The sequence below is a fragment of the Larus michahellis genome, chromosome 1 (assembly GCF_964199755.1).
Source record: "Larus michahellis chromosome 1, bLarMic1.1, whole genome shotgun sequence".
Taxonomy (NCBI): Eukaryota; Metazoa; Chordata; class Aves; order Charadriiformes; family Laridae; genus Larus; species Larus michahellis.
In genome coordinates, this window is record NC_133896.1 from 196,626,784 (window position 1) to 196,641,727 (window position 14,944).

Below are 14,944 nucleotides of genomic sequence, written 5' to 3' on the forward strand. Positions count from 1 at the left end.
GCTGATAAACTGAGAACTCAGATATGTTCTCTCTTTACCTCAACATTATAATATACAGATTATGTTAGTCTTCACATTTTATTTCTTGCCAAAGGTAAAGTAGGCTAGGACTGGTCTCTAGGATACTGCACAGAAATTCTCTCACCAGTTACCTACACATGCAGAATTTGCCACATCCAAAGATGAAATGCACAGAGACAACAAAAGCAGTACTATCAACACCCATATGGTTTTATAAGCCTTTAACAACCTCCCATAGCAGCTGGCATACAATTTTACTACAGATTGTTCATAAACCCCATATAGTTATGTTTCATTTCAGCCAGTTTCTCAAAGCAGCTACTGGATGTTATTACAATTCAATAGCAGGCAAGCATTCTTCCATCCAGTGGTGAAACTGTTTAGTGATTCCAGTTTCTTTAGCTTAGGATTTTACGAGCAATTTAACATATGATCATAGTGCTGAGATTGAGAAGATATTAATTCATTCTTGCCTGAAGAAAGAAAAAAACACCTTTCTTTTCGACTAACTTTGGAGTTCCATTATGTGCTTTTGCAACTGTTCTGCATTATATCTATTATTATTAGCTCTAGAGAAAGACTGAAAAGTCTAGACAGCTTGCTTTGTGGTTTTGGGGTTTTTTTTTGTTGGTTTTTTTTTTGCTTTTTTTTTTGCTTTTTTTGGGGGGCTTATTTTTGGTTTTTTCTTTGTTTTGTTTTTTCTTGTCTCTACATCAGTAAAAATAAAATTTAGAATGTTCTTTCAGAAGTTTTAGCCATTCTTTCATTAAATAGTTGTGGAAGCACTCAGATGTTTTAAGGGCAAAAAACAACAATTATGAAATATATAACATTATTATCTTTTTATTATTAATATTTCATTACAGCAGTTCTTTTCAACCCATAACTCTCTATTTCTCTTATTCTCTTTCCTTTCTCTTCAGGGAAGGCAGAGAGAGGTTAAAGAGAACAACTATCATTCATTTAGTGGCCAGCCTAGCGCAAACCATGACACCAGCAGGTTGAGGGAGGTGATCCTTCCCCTGTCCTCAACACTGCAGAGACCACACCTGGAGTATTCTGTCCAGTTCTGGGCTGCACAATACAAGAGAGACGTGGACATACCAGAGAGAGTCCAGCAAAGGGCCACAAAGATGACTGAATGATCAAAGCCTCTGACTCATGAGAAGAGGCTGAGATATGGGATTGTTTAGCCTGGAGAAGAGAAGGCATGTATCAATACCTGATGGGTGGGGAGTAAAGAAGACTGAGCTAGAGACTTCTCAGTGACATCCACTGAAAGGACAAGACTCAATGGACACAAATTGAAACTGATAAACTTTTTCATTGTGAGTGTGGTCAAAGACTGTTACAGGTTTCCCAGTAAGGTTGTGAGGTCTCCACTTGTGAAGATATTCAAAAACCTGACTGGAGAAGGTCCCGAGGAACCTGTTCTAGCTGACGTTGCTTTCAGTACCTCTGCTTCAAATCAGAGTCCTCTTTGAAGTTGTGCACACTACTAAGTTATGGCTTTTAAAATAAAGATTATTTAAAAGACAGATGACTTTTAAGAAGAAACTATGAAGAAAGAGTTAATTTATATAACACATTTTTCACTGAGTTAAACAGAAAAAAGGTATTACGTGTCCAAAAAGCACACTGAAAGAAAACAAATCTTTGCTTTGATCTCTTCCTCTTGGCGGTGGTTGTGTTTGACTCACTTTCATGTGGCAAAGTCTAAAATCTGCACAAAGAAGTTTAGATGAATGATTTAGTTTGAATATTTTTCCTCTTTTTAATTATTACTTATGGGTTGGTTTAAGCCACTATATAAAAATGACAAGTATTTGCATTGTTCCTAATTTCCTTCTGAGGTTGGTATATTCAGTTTCTCTTATGTGTATTACACACACATTACATTTACACAGACTCAATTTTGTCATTTTATTTCTGTAAGACTGACTTCTTTCTGTGACTCATATACTATTCTTTTACTTATATTCCACAACAAGAGGCAACATAAGAAAGTGAAACACTGAACTATAATTAAAGATTTGTGTATGCAAGTGTGCGTGTGTGTGAGATAACAAGTCATTTATTCATCACAGATATGTCCAAAGATTACTTGAAGAGTCTGTGCATGCAGCAAAACACCTGTGCTTACTAGAGAGGTTATTCTTTATGTGCTACAGTAAGAGAGCTGAAACTCTGTATGTTTTGGGGCTATACTTTCTACCCAAGTTTTCAAACTGCAGCAACAAAATAAAGACAACATTATTTTGGTATGTTCTGCGTTATGAAAACATAAAAACAAAGAAAAGCACACATGAACCATGGGGAAAGATAAACTTGTAGAAAAAAACATGCTTTCTTACGCTGCTAGACTCTTTAATCAATCTAATAAATAGATATTATATTAAAGTTACTTATTATAACTTAAAATCATACTGTCAGTGGACATTTTTTAAGCAAACATGGAAATGTTATGGTTGTTGCTAATAAGAGGTGTGTTAATAAAAAAAAATATTATTTAGCATAAAATGTTAAGGTTAGACCTAGAATTCTTTTGAAGGAAAAAATTCAGTTTTCTTTGATAACTCAAAGGGCAGCTTTGTGGGGTTTACTCATTGACTTTTTCAAAAACAAACACTCTAATACAGGAAAAATCTGTTTATTAAAGACAGCTGTTTGAGTAGATGTGGCAATTATTTTAAGCTATTAATTCTTTGTATCAAAGTGAATATAGGCTATATTTTTGGAGAAAAGGTCTAAACCAATATACTTAAAAATGGAAATAAAAGTAAATTCCTTCTGACACAGACAAATATGAAGTATACAAAAATATTCGGGAAAGCTTGAAAGATGGAGGATTTCAAAGTATTTCAGTGCAAAAAATATGCTAAAAAGCATGCTCAAAAATCTTAGAATTCAGAAAGAGTTGTAATCAAATCATAATAAACATCAGAACTACATCATGGCAAAAAATATGTATTAAAAAATAAATAATCAAACACCTGAAGTTATTCTAACCTAATGACATTGCTGCTTCTGCGTTATATTGGAATCAGAGGAAATCATATTCATCACCCAGACTAAAGGTCTTTCTACACTACTAACCCTAAGAAAAGCAGCATACATCATGGGCTGTGCAACTTTTAATATGCTTTTCCTGCTCTGAGGCAGCAACTAATTCTCAAACCACCTAAAGCTGCCAATCCTGAAACATAAATTCTGTCTGAGAAACAAATGATCCTGTTAAATTCCTGTATGCTTGTTCAATCCTATAATTGCATTTGTTCTTGTCCTTGACAGACTAAAAAATAAATAAAATATAGACCATACTAATGAACACACCTACAGCCAATAGCTTGAAAAAATTGCCATGGTAAAATACTATAGCACTTAGCAGAAAATGGGCACATGGAAAAGCGTTATCCCAGATGGTAGTTTAGAGAAAATGTATTAATTTTTTTCTTCAGAATAAACCTAAATTATTTTTAATCAGGTATTTTTTCTGTAAAAAATATGAATTATTTTGGTTTTCCCAGTAAATGCACACTAAGATTTTTATGTATTGATAGTACAAATACCTTTCTGAGACCACATGTACTGGTCCTTTCCTCAGCTGACTACTAAAAACTTCTGCTCTTTAGATTACCTGGAATGACTACAAAGTGAGAAACGATACTTTTGTTAACTTCCCTCTTCATGCTACTCCTGTGTTCCTGAGCTGAAAAAACTTGATAGAGCTTGCTTATGTCCAGTCCTCATCTGTCTGCACAGCTGATACACAGTTTTTAAGAATATGAGAAAAAGTAAGCATACTAAATAGAAAATACACACACAAAGAATGGAGTGCTGAAGAAAATACCAGCATGTCCTGACGCAACACAAGATTCCTTATTTTCCTCATTGCTTTTTCCTTTAGCTAAGACAACTATACTTGAGCAGATATATGATTAATTTCTGAAGTGAAAAAACTTTTTCTCATGATTTACCAATAGAATAAACATTCTTACCTTTATATAATAATTTCTAATTATCAGAGGGCTTTATTAAGGATGTAACTCTTTCTATTTTAATCACAGCAGCAAACCTAAGTAAACTAAAATTGTCTCTCCTGCAATTAATCTATTAGGAAATAAAGCTTCCCTTCTTGGGAACAGGTGATCAATAAGCTGGTTTTATATTCACAGACCTACTACTTTCTATTACCTCTAGCTAATGTGCAAACAGTGTGGTCTGAGTACAACGGATTTGTTTTGTAGTACTGACATCAGCTGACAATCTTAAACACCAAACAGAAAATATGAAAACATTCTCAGTTTACAGCTCTAAGAAATAATATATTTTAAAATTGCTAAAGAAACCACCACATTAGATTTTACAGTTTATCCAGAAGGCATAATGTCTTGCATCCATGGATTTATAAATTGCAAAGCAAAAAGGACAGATGACTTTTTTTAAGAGTTTATATACAGTAAACAGCCATTAAAATCTGCAGGTATTTTGGGGGGGGAAAAAAAGCATGTCAGAAACTAAAATCAATGAGAAAGATTAACAGTTATTAGGAAGCCAAAACAAACCATAATTGCAGCATTCTAAGTTACTTACCAATAGAGATAGGGTTTATCCTTATCTACATTGATATTGTTTAGGGGATCCATACGAAACCAGGTGTTAAGAGTAAATCCATTTTGATAAGGCCACTTAGCAATAGGAGGCAATGCAATTGCCTGGGAGGGAGAAAAAAAAAAAAAAGAAAAAAAAAAAAGAAGAAAACAGCAAGTCAAAAAATGAATTTTTGGAGATTGTTAAAGGGAATGCCTTTCTAAAATCCTGTAATTCAAGATCAGATTTGATCTAACTTTCAAATATTAAAAAAGAGTATTAAAACCCCTTCAAATCGTGCATTTGAGTAAATGCATTAGTTTTTCCTGTAATTTAAACTACTTTAATTTTTAAGTACATAAATTCTACCAATAGAGGACAGGAAATTAAATTAGTGAATGTGCAATATTAAGAGGAAAAAAAAGAGAAAAATTACTTCTGCAGGAATTAAACTATAAATTCAGGTTTCATTAAGTATTCACCTCATCAATAGACTTAAACATTAAGATAAAATTAACCTCAGTAGATAGTACAACAGAGATTCACTGTTAAAACTACAGTATGAAAAAGTTTTTTCTCTGAGATTTAAGAGCACTGAAAGGTTTTTTTTTCCCCCTATAAACAGTAAGATAAGAGCCTGAAAATCTTAGTCCCATTCTCAGTCAAAAAAATTAATATTAAGGCATGGCCTGGAAAGAAATTTGATTTTTCAATATTTTATTTTTCTGGGCTGACACTGATAAAGAGGTTTCAGAGAACTCTTTATCCCTGGGCAAGACCCTGCATACCCGATCTAACTTTGAAGTTGAACTTCTGACGTCATTTACTAAATCAGTTTTTCTATGATACCGCTAAAAGAAAACATTTTTTCCCCTCAGTAGGATAACTATACACAAAATTAAGTAATTAAGAAATTTTAAGAAACTAAATGTTTGTAATAATTTAGATTACTGTAGTATGCACTCATTACAATACATTCTTTCTCCTCCATCAGACAAAATATAGAATATCTTACACAAAGGTAGTTAAGGAATAATAGCCTTTGATACTATTTCTTGCAATAAGTTGTATATAAATGTCAAACAGAAGAAAATAATTTTCTAAATTACTATAGCATGTTATCTCTAAGTGCATTTAATTGATATTTTTCAGCTTCAGTACGATAATTTAGGCTCTTACTACACTTTAAAATAATGAAGCCTAGTTAATTAGTCCTTGCACTGATGGTACTATGTTCTTATCAAAGCTACCACTGATACTACTGAGCACTGGCACAGGTTACACAGAAAGCTTGTGGAATCTCCACCCTTGGAGATGCTCAAAAGCCATCTGAACATGGGTCCTGGGTAGCCTGCTCTAGGTGGCCCTGATTCAGCACAGGGAGGTTGGCTGAGATGACCTCCAGAGGCCCCTTTCAACCTCAATCCTTCTGTGATTCTGTGTGATACTTATTAGTCACAGTTGGAAATACTTTTTCAGCAGCGCTCAAATCTTGTACTGTCCTGATTCATACAGAAGACTACAAAGAATTGTAGCAAGCTCCTTTATTGCTTAAAATGAGAACAAATATGATTCTTTTGTCAATAGAGTCACAATAACCACGCTAAGATTCTATGCCAATGTAGTCAAGTACGTAAAAAAATGGTCCAGAGTGGGGCTGACTGTTCCTTATTTTTATATGCAAGGCAATTGCTGAAAAGGTTTTAAGAGCAGAGAAATAGGTTATTAAGAATGACAGGGAACTCACAGTAAATTTTGTAATTAGACACAGCAACGTGCTCAGATCATGCTAGTATTTGACTAGACAAAAGAAATAACACGAATTCTGCTACTAGCCTGGTACTAACTGCTCAGTACAAAATATTTCAAGGAACTTCTTTGGGATATCACTCCTGCCTCCTGAGAGGGAGTTCCCCTTCTGAAACAGGAAAATTGCTACTTGATGACAAACAGGAACAACACCTGGGAATACTACCACCACCACAAGGTGTTCTCCTAATGGAGTGACTAATGTTCTACTTATAGAGACTGGCAGAGATGTAACACTACTGGGAAGAGCCCTTCAATCAGGGTAGTGAAGCAGATCTCACCAGTAGATCGGGAAACTGTTTCAGTAGACTCTTGGCTCTTTCATACCACCACTGAAGTCTTGCTCATACAAGGAGCATGCACACAACATTAAAGAGGACCAACGTGATATTTATCATGCCAGGTAAACATTACGCTGTTTCCCTGTCTGATGTCTCTGTCTGATGTCCACTGTGCATCACACCTGAAAACCTGAACTCAGTGCTAGTAAACTAGGTCCTATCCTTTCTCTTTCTTCTAATGAAGTGCTGTGTTGTTTGGGTCATTTTATAAGTAATCGCCCTTGGTCCACTTCAGAGGATGACTTCTCTACAGAATTTGATAGTGTAATCCAATGGGCACTACTCAAGAAATGTAAATTTGAAACTCCTATTTCTTGATTTACAGGTACACAGTCAATGATGAGTGGTATGTGAAATAAGATCCTAACCCAGAAAAGAGAAATCATAGAATCACAGAATGGTTCAGGTTGGAAGGGACCTTAAAGATCATCTAGTTCCAACCCCCCTGCCATGGGCAGGGACACCTCCCACTAGACCAGGCTGCTCAAAGCCCCATCCAGCCTGGCCTTGAACACTTCCAGGGATGGGGCATCCACAGCTTCTCTGGGCAACCTGTGCCAGTGTCTCACAACCCTCAGAGTAAAGAATTTCTTCCTAATATCTAATCTAAATTTCCCCTCTTTCAGTTTAAAACCATTACCCCTCATCCTATTGCAACACTCCCTGACAAAGAGTCCCTCTCCACCTTTTCTGTAAGCCCCCTTTAAGTACTGGAAGGCTGCTATAAAGTCTCCTCAGAGCCTTCTCTTCTTTTCTTTCTTTCAATGCCTATTGTTCATTTCAATCAAGAGACTTTATGCCCCTGTAAAACTGTCAGTACGGAGAACTTAATTTTAAATATGATTTCCAATAACTGATGCATCTCCTTGGACAGGGAGGAATATTTGAAATTCTTTCCCTGCAAAACGTTTTTTGAAGCTCTAATACAAAATTAAATTTAAGAGAGACATTTCAGCAGCATTTGCCTCTGAAGCCCACAAATGTCAAAGCAGTATGTGTCATTGTAGACATTCATATTCTGCAACAGCTGTCTTGCTACTGCATGTACTTTTAGGAGAGGTTAACTGTGGTTTTAATTTAGCACTAGCGAATGAAACTCTCTCTTTCAAACTCAGTAATTAATTCGTTACACAATCTGGCCCATGTGTTTTGCTGACACATCTGTTTTGTGCAGCTGAATATCAAACAAGATCAGGGAAGTGATCTAGCCAAAAATAACCCAGGTGAAAAACAGTGATTTCAGCCAGTTTATTTCCCTGACGCAATCTACCACACCAACAGCTGTATTCACAAAGAAAAGCAAGTGGTGGTTTATGTTTGAAAAAAAAACTATCATCAGTGCTATTGAGGAAATACAAGTAGAATAGCCCAAGTGAAGCTCCTACCAGCCTTCATGCACCGGCATGAAAAGACAGAGATCCCAGGATTATTTCCCCTTTAAAGATTCCAAGTTCTACCACGAGCATATCATATTCCATATCAGAATGGAATTGAACCTCAAATCTGGATTTCTCATTTTTAAGAATTTGTGTTTACTGCCCTAGTAATTGTATTTGTAAATCTGTATACAGTATTTTAATTCATTTGTAGGTTTTTCTGAATGTACATGCAGTGAATGGAAGAGAGAATATCTATTTGAGAAGGTTTAGAAAGGAATACAATTTCACCATTGTAAGTTATGTCAAAATGTAAAGCCAAAAGAAGACCACATTTAAATCACCGCTTTGAGGGAAAGGAAACAGCTGATGGAGTTCATACAAAACGAAAAAGATATAATAAAATTTGTGATTAAGCTGTCACTGTAAGTTGCAGTGACATGCACAAGCTCATACCTATATTTTCCTCAAGCCTTGATTTATATAATATCAATTACATCATTCAAATAAAATAATACTGTTCTTTGGAATTTTCAGTTTTCACTTTTATGATCATTTCCACAGACAAAAATCTGCTATTTTACATTCTAACCTCACAAGTGCAACTTCTCAACACTACAGCTACCTTGCAAATCTATGGAAGGCAAGGTCTATGCTACTCAAGCATGTACTTCTCCCCTCATTTCCTTTTCAATAATTTCCAAAAACAAATGAAAGCAAATGCAAATGAGGAGCAATTTATTTGTTTCTCAAGTTGTAGTATTTTTGTTGAAAACTTACTGCAGCACTACAGCCTGGGAAGTTGAAAAAGGTATCAGGCCCATGTCTCTGTGGCATCTGATTAAGGACTGATAATAGTTTAACCGCATGTCTTGGCTGCGAAAACAAGAACATTGCACAAAAGTCAATACAGCTATTTTCGTACTCTCTAGGCTACAACGGAAACTGGACAGTTTTCAAACAACACAGCAAATTAATTCTAAAGTAGTTAGCAAAAATACTTCATAAATATATGTTCAATCAACACAAAAAAAAAAATAATTCAAGTTTATATGTCCCAGGAGACAATTTATGTTAACTTCAGGCTCTAATGGAATGACACTTAATGCTTTATCTGATCACAGCTTACCCAGATTCCATTTTCGCCTCGAAGCATGCTGAACAAAAGCTTCAACTCTTTGACAGTGATGCTGTAGCTGGCAAGAACCCCCAACATATCAACTAGAAGATCTTCAAAGGAAAATAAAGTTATTCTGAACTCTGAATTTCATTGTTTTGACAAAAAAGCTGAAAAGTTAATACCTTTAAAAGTGTATTCACAAATTCTAAAAACCAAACTTATTGGTTGCCTTAAATATTTTACAAAGGATTTAATATTCTCACTATTTTAGTAATTAAAAAGAAATTACATATGCAGTTTTAGATTTTGCATCAGACTTTGAACAAACTATCTATTAAATTTATGAATAATTAATTCTTCCTATTTCATAACATTCATCACACATTATGAACTTCTGTTTCTCCTTTCTGTTACATACTTTTTGCATAAGGGTTTCTTCATTCCTCTGATGTTAGTATTTTTCAAAAATTTCTGACCTAAAAGATGCTTGGCATTTTTCTTTAACTTAAGCACGGTACATAATACTGAGAATTTGTATGGTTTTGCTACAGTGATAAAGCTTCCAACTTGTACCAGAATGAAAGGCCAGGAAAAACAAAGAAGCAAACAAAAACACACCAAAAAACCTAAAAAAAAAATCATAGTGAGAAAACAATAAAAGACCATAATAAAAAGAAGTGATCAGAAATGCTAACAAATTTATGTAATACATCTTTCATTAAAACATCTCGAAACCTGTAAACATTTAAAGTAATAGCATTACATAGCCTGCCTTTCATAGAATATCAGGTTTAAAATAACTGCTAGTGCTTGGACCTTTATTTTAAAACACAGAATTTCATTTTAAGGATTTGTTAGCCCGTGGGATGCTGAACGTCGCCTTATACTGCACACTTTCTTATGGAGTAAAATGCACTAAGAATTACTACTTCCTCTAGCAGGAGGAAAAACAATTTGCTTATCTTCAGAGATGTGGCATAAGAAATTTAATTCAGAGATCAAGTAGAGAAGTACAGAGTTTCCAAAACAAAAAAGCTATGACACAACAGAATGGGCATTAACAAACTTTTTCAGTCTGTTGAACAATCACAAAAATCCCCCCATAAAATTCATAGAAGACATGAATAAGCTAATATCTTATTTCCAGGACTACAGGCTCTCCTTGTTCATTAGTGAAAGGATGATTCTTACAGGGCCTGACAAAGAGTATTCTTAAAAAGCATCCATCCTTCTCAAGGACATTTCACATTGATATTTTGTTTTAAAAATAATTTTCTCTCTGCAAATACCTACGTATGTGTTTTTGAGTAAAACCATCAATACCTATTTAACTTGTTCCACCATGAAACCAGCCTCTGGTCCTCAGTAAGCAAAAGGCATGTGCAAAGAATGAAATATCATTTCATTTACAGGAGACATAGTAAGTTTTTCCATGAGTGAAACTGCATGTCAGGAAAGGCAAAACAAAAACACTGTAATTTGCAGACATTTTCACTGTAAGATCTGAATATATTCCTAATGTTCAAGAATAGAATTGTTTACCCCCCCAGTTCTTTAAAGGAAGAGTTTATTTAATCTTCCCTTTAAAATTAGTGCCACATTATATTTGTGACAGAATTTCTTAAGGGAAAGCAATAATAAAGCCAAGAAAACTAAAATACCTTGTTTCTTACAATGGTGAATTCTATGACTCGGCTCCTCCTCTAGTACCTACAAGCATCTGCCGCCTTCACTGTACAGTCTCCAGCCTGCAACGTGAACCTGGCAGTGATTGCACGTATTCTACGTGATCAGAATTTTAGGACAGTAACACGCTGAAAACTCAGAAAGGGAAATCAGCACAAGGGAATACTAATCTTTGGCTGAGAATTTCCCAAGTCTTATTTTGTAGTCATCAAGCTACTTAAAATTTTGCTTCCTTTACAGAGAAAAATTGTTGCGTAGAAGAAATGTTGTTTGGTGATAATCAGAACATCATTAAAAAAAAAAAATCTTCTACCATAAATGCAAAACTGTAAACTAATACAGTCAAACTCAGATATGATCGTCAGGTTTTTAAAATTACCGAACATGTGCTGCTTTGTTTCATTGTTGTAGCCCTGTACTACCTCATGGCACAGAAAATTTCTTATTTCTACTGATGATGTTGATAACCTACAGGCATTAGAAATACATATTTATAAATAATGAATAAAACATTGATGGAGAGAAATAAATTCCCTAAAAACTTAACTCTAGGTAAAACAAAGACCTGAAAGATTGAAGCCCAGGAGGTAACAAGTAAACATAAAGCAAAGAACATCTGCGGAAGTTGAAGCACTTAATGCTAATTAAAAATATTGCTGTAAACACCTCTAAAGAAGGTTTCTTTCTTGTTTCAATATATAACAAGACTTAAAAAGAACTGTGCTCCATTACGTAACTTTATTCATACTTATTAGAAATCTCATATAAAAGAGTCAGTCCACATCTGGTTTACAAACCCTAATGATCCACTCATCTATAAACAGACAAAGGTCAGAAATCATACCACAATTGGATTTTTTTTTCATGTTTACTTCTTTTTTTTTAAATATTAAATAAGATCACATCCATAACTGGTATCTATGATCTCATTTCAGAAACAAGATTGTGTAAAATAATACTAAATCCAGAAGGAAAAAACAGGCACCATTTCTCATTTTTAATGCATTTCTAAAATGCACTGAATGCAACAGATTTTATTTCTGTTAATGGCACCTTCTGACTGCTTTCATACCAATCAGTTTGTATATGATCTACAAATTAACCAGAAAGCTTGAAGGAATGCTTACTTCAGTCATTTAATATGAAAATACAATGGTAAAAGAGCCTGCCTGTCTGTCAAGTAACAATGAGCATATACCAAAATGAATGGTACGGCATTAACTTTAGAAGACATATTAAAGAGCATTGGAAATGTAACTTTGGAAAACTACCCTCAGGCCTCCTTAACCTTTTGATAACAGACAGACATGAAATTGTGAATTTTAACTCTGTTGGTGAAATAAATTAATTTCTACAGATTGGCAGTAGAGAATGTGATAATTTTGCAGTTTTTCTTATGGAACCACTTGGAAGAGAAATGCTTGTTAACAGCCCATTAATGACAGCAGTCACAACCTACCACTTCTGCTTAAAAACTAGGAACTGTTTCAGTGCTTAAGAATTGAGTTCCAACAAATTTAGAACAATTACCTACAGCATCACAACAGAACTACGGGAAATAAAACAGGGCTCAAGGGAGACATATGCGCTCTGTAGGAGTTTAGGCTACTTTCTCATTCACCATTCAGACTTCTCTGAAGGTACTACAGACGCACTATCACAAAGAGCCTCTCAGAGCAGATGATCTGCTTCACTACTCATCACCTGCAAATAGAGAACTCTAAAGTGAACTCCTCAAGGACGATCCTGTGCAGCTGTTTAAAAAAAAAAAAAAGTGCCAATTGCCTATGCAAGTATTATAGAAATCTTTTCCCCTTAAGCACTGATAAAATGTCTGACCATGCCCTATCTTTGTATAAAAGATTATCACAGTACAAAGATGACTCCTCACAGGTGATGCTTCTGGAAAGTAAACTGGAATACAAGTGGTAATGATCCCATTTGGATTGCAGTTGAGACTTTCAAGGTGATTAAGATTGAATCTGCAAAATCTCAAAAAGTGATATAAAGTGCTGAGAAGGCTCACGAATAAGATAGTATTCCTTTAAACAGACAGACAAGTTCTTCTCACTGCAAAAGATTGTGTACGTCTTTATTTGCTGTTGTCTTACTTTCATAAAACCAGAGAAGAGTGGCTTCAGACTCAGACCGGTCCTGCAAGCGTGCTGTCAGAACATAAAACAGATATTATGCCTGTCTTGTCTATTTAAACCTTATCTAGGTCTAATCACAGCATTTCACAAAGGAACCAGTGAGAGGCCCTAAAAACAAACAAAACAAGTCCCAAAACAAACAAATAAAAAAATGGAATACCTGTACCCTTTAAAGATGATAAAAGCCAATTGCAAAATATTGGGTTGACAGAGCACTAGCAACTGTTTTGCAAAAAAAGTGGTACTAACTTCCTAGGAGTAAGCACTAACACGTTCTTGTTCAAAACACCCTCCCTGAATGTTAAAAATCATTTTGCCACAAAATTTCTTACTTTATTCTCTGGGTTTGGAAAGTTCGTAGCAATATTTGGGGCAAAGTAGTTCTACATACATCTGGTGTCAATTATGGCTTCAACATCTGCATAGCAGATTAGGCAACACAGATACTGCATTAATTGTCACTGATTTTGCCATCAAATGCCTACCATTGAAATAGTTATGACATGACCATATTTATTACTTCTGACTTATTACCAACAGCATTGTCATTTATAAAAGGGTGCTGAAGTCCTTGCAGAAATCAAGACATAAAAGCAAAATGACGAATTCGGTTGCTTCCATGTCTGTCAGAAAAATTCTCAAAACCCCCACATTCGCATCTATTTACAGTTATCAGAGAAAGACCCTACAAAGCGTGACTCTATTAAATTCCTGCTCATAATATATAGAAGACTACTCAGACAATATGACACACACTGTAGAGCTAAAAGGCCATCAGAATTCCAATCTTCAGGTTTGATTTTAAATTAAATATGTGCTCTTTTCATCTGTGTAAGTATAGAGAAGAGCAAGCTTACTGATGTTTTTTTCTGCAGGTCTCTTTCTGAAGTACTGTGTGACCACTCTCAGAAAAAGATTAACGGGGAAGAGGCTCCACTGCTTTTTTCATTAATGTACTACCCCTGACTTATATTAATAGTTGTAAATTCAGAGTGATTTTTCAATTCCCAAATGCTCCTGGAAGCCAGATCCTACACTCTTGATTTCTGACTTCTACAATTAGCTAAGCGTTTTTAAAAATTCTCTCTAATGGGGACACCATTACAGATATATATGCCACATACAGAAGTACTATTTAGGGGAGCTCGATTTGGACAAATTTTATTGGTATGATTACTGATGTAAGCACATTGTTTCCTTGAGTGAAACCCTGAAAAACTTCAAGATAGAAATGTTTGTTTTCATCAACTAATATCTTACATTTAATGTGGAATAAAACAATATCTTTGCCCTTATACTATTCTGACATATTTACAAGTCCTGCAAAACAAAACATACTTGGTGAAAAACATTGGTCTGTGAATTTATTGATCCGTTATACTTCAGTCTGAATGTTGCAGTACAATATTTAGCATACACATACATTTCTAATCAACAAGGTGTTTGCTAGACTTGCTTCGAAATAGAGAACATAGCTTTTTCAAATAATGAATATTACAGACACCATTATACTGAAAAAAAGCCAAGGACAAAACCATTCCTGAATAATCCAGTTTTCATGCTGCTGTTACCCTCCTCTTGTTTCTGGTCTGAAATCCTTGCTGGTTTACTCTTCCACAAAGCCTATATATGTGTCAGGAATCAGATCATAAACTAAAATCTTAGAATTACGGAAGACAAACCTCTTCAATCTTTCAATCATGCCTCACAATTTAAGTATCCTACTATCAGTCACAAACTATAGGAAAACTAAGAACTACTTTCACATTGAGTTGAAAGAAACTGCTTGGCTTAAGTTTCTCCCTAAGAAAAATAAGTAGATAAATACTAATCATATGTAGCTCTCAT

General features: G+C 34.8%; 1 protein-coding gene across 11 annotated transcripts in view; it reads right to left on the minus strand.

Annotated features, from left to right (window-relative positions):
• Window positions 1-14,944, minus strand: part of NBEA (neurobeachin) — a 512,894-nt gene that overhangs the window by 407,905 nt on the left and 90,045 nt on the right. For all 11 annotated transcript variants that reach the window (XM_074567614.1, XM_074567653.1, XM_074567643.1 and 8 more), the window contains exons 3-5: window positions 9,267-9,367; window positions 8,918-9,013; window positions 4,615-4,736 (exon numbers count right to left, since the gene is read on the minus strand). In XM_074567614.1, coding sequence (XP_074423715.1) covers window positions 4,615-4,736; window positions 8,918-9,013; window positions 9,267-9,367 — 319 coding nt within the window. The remainder of the gene's footprint in view (window positions 1-4,614; window positions 4,737-8,917; window positions 9,014-9,266; window positions 9,368-14,944) is intronic.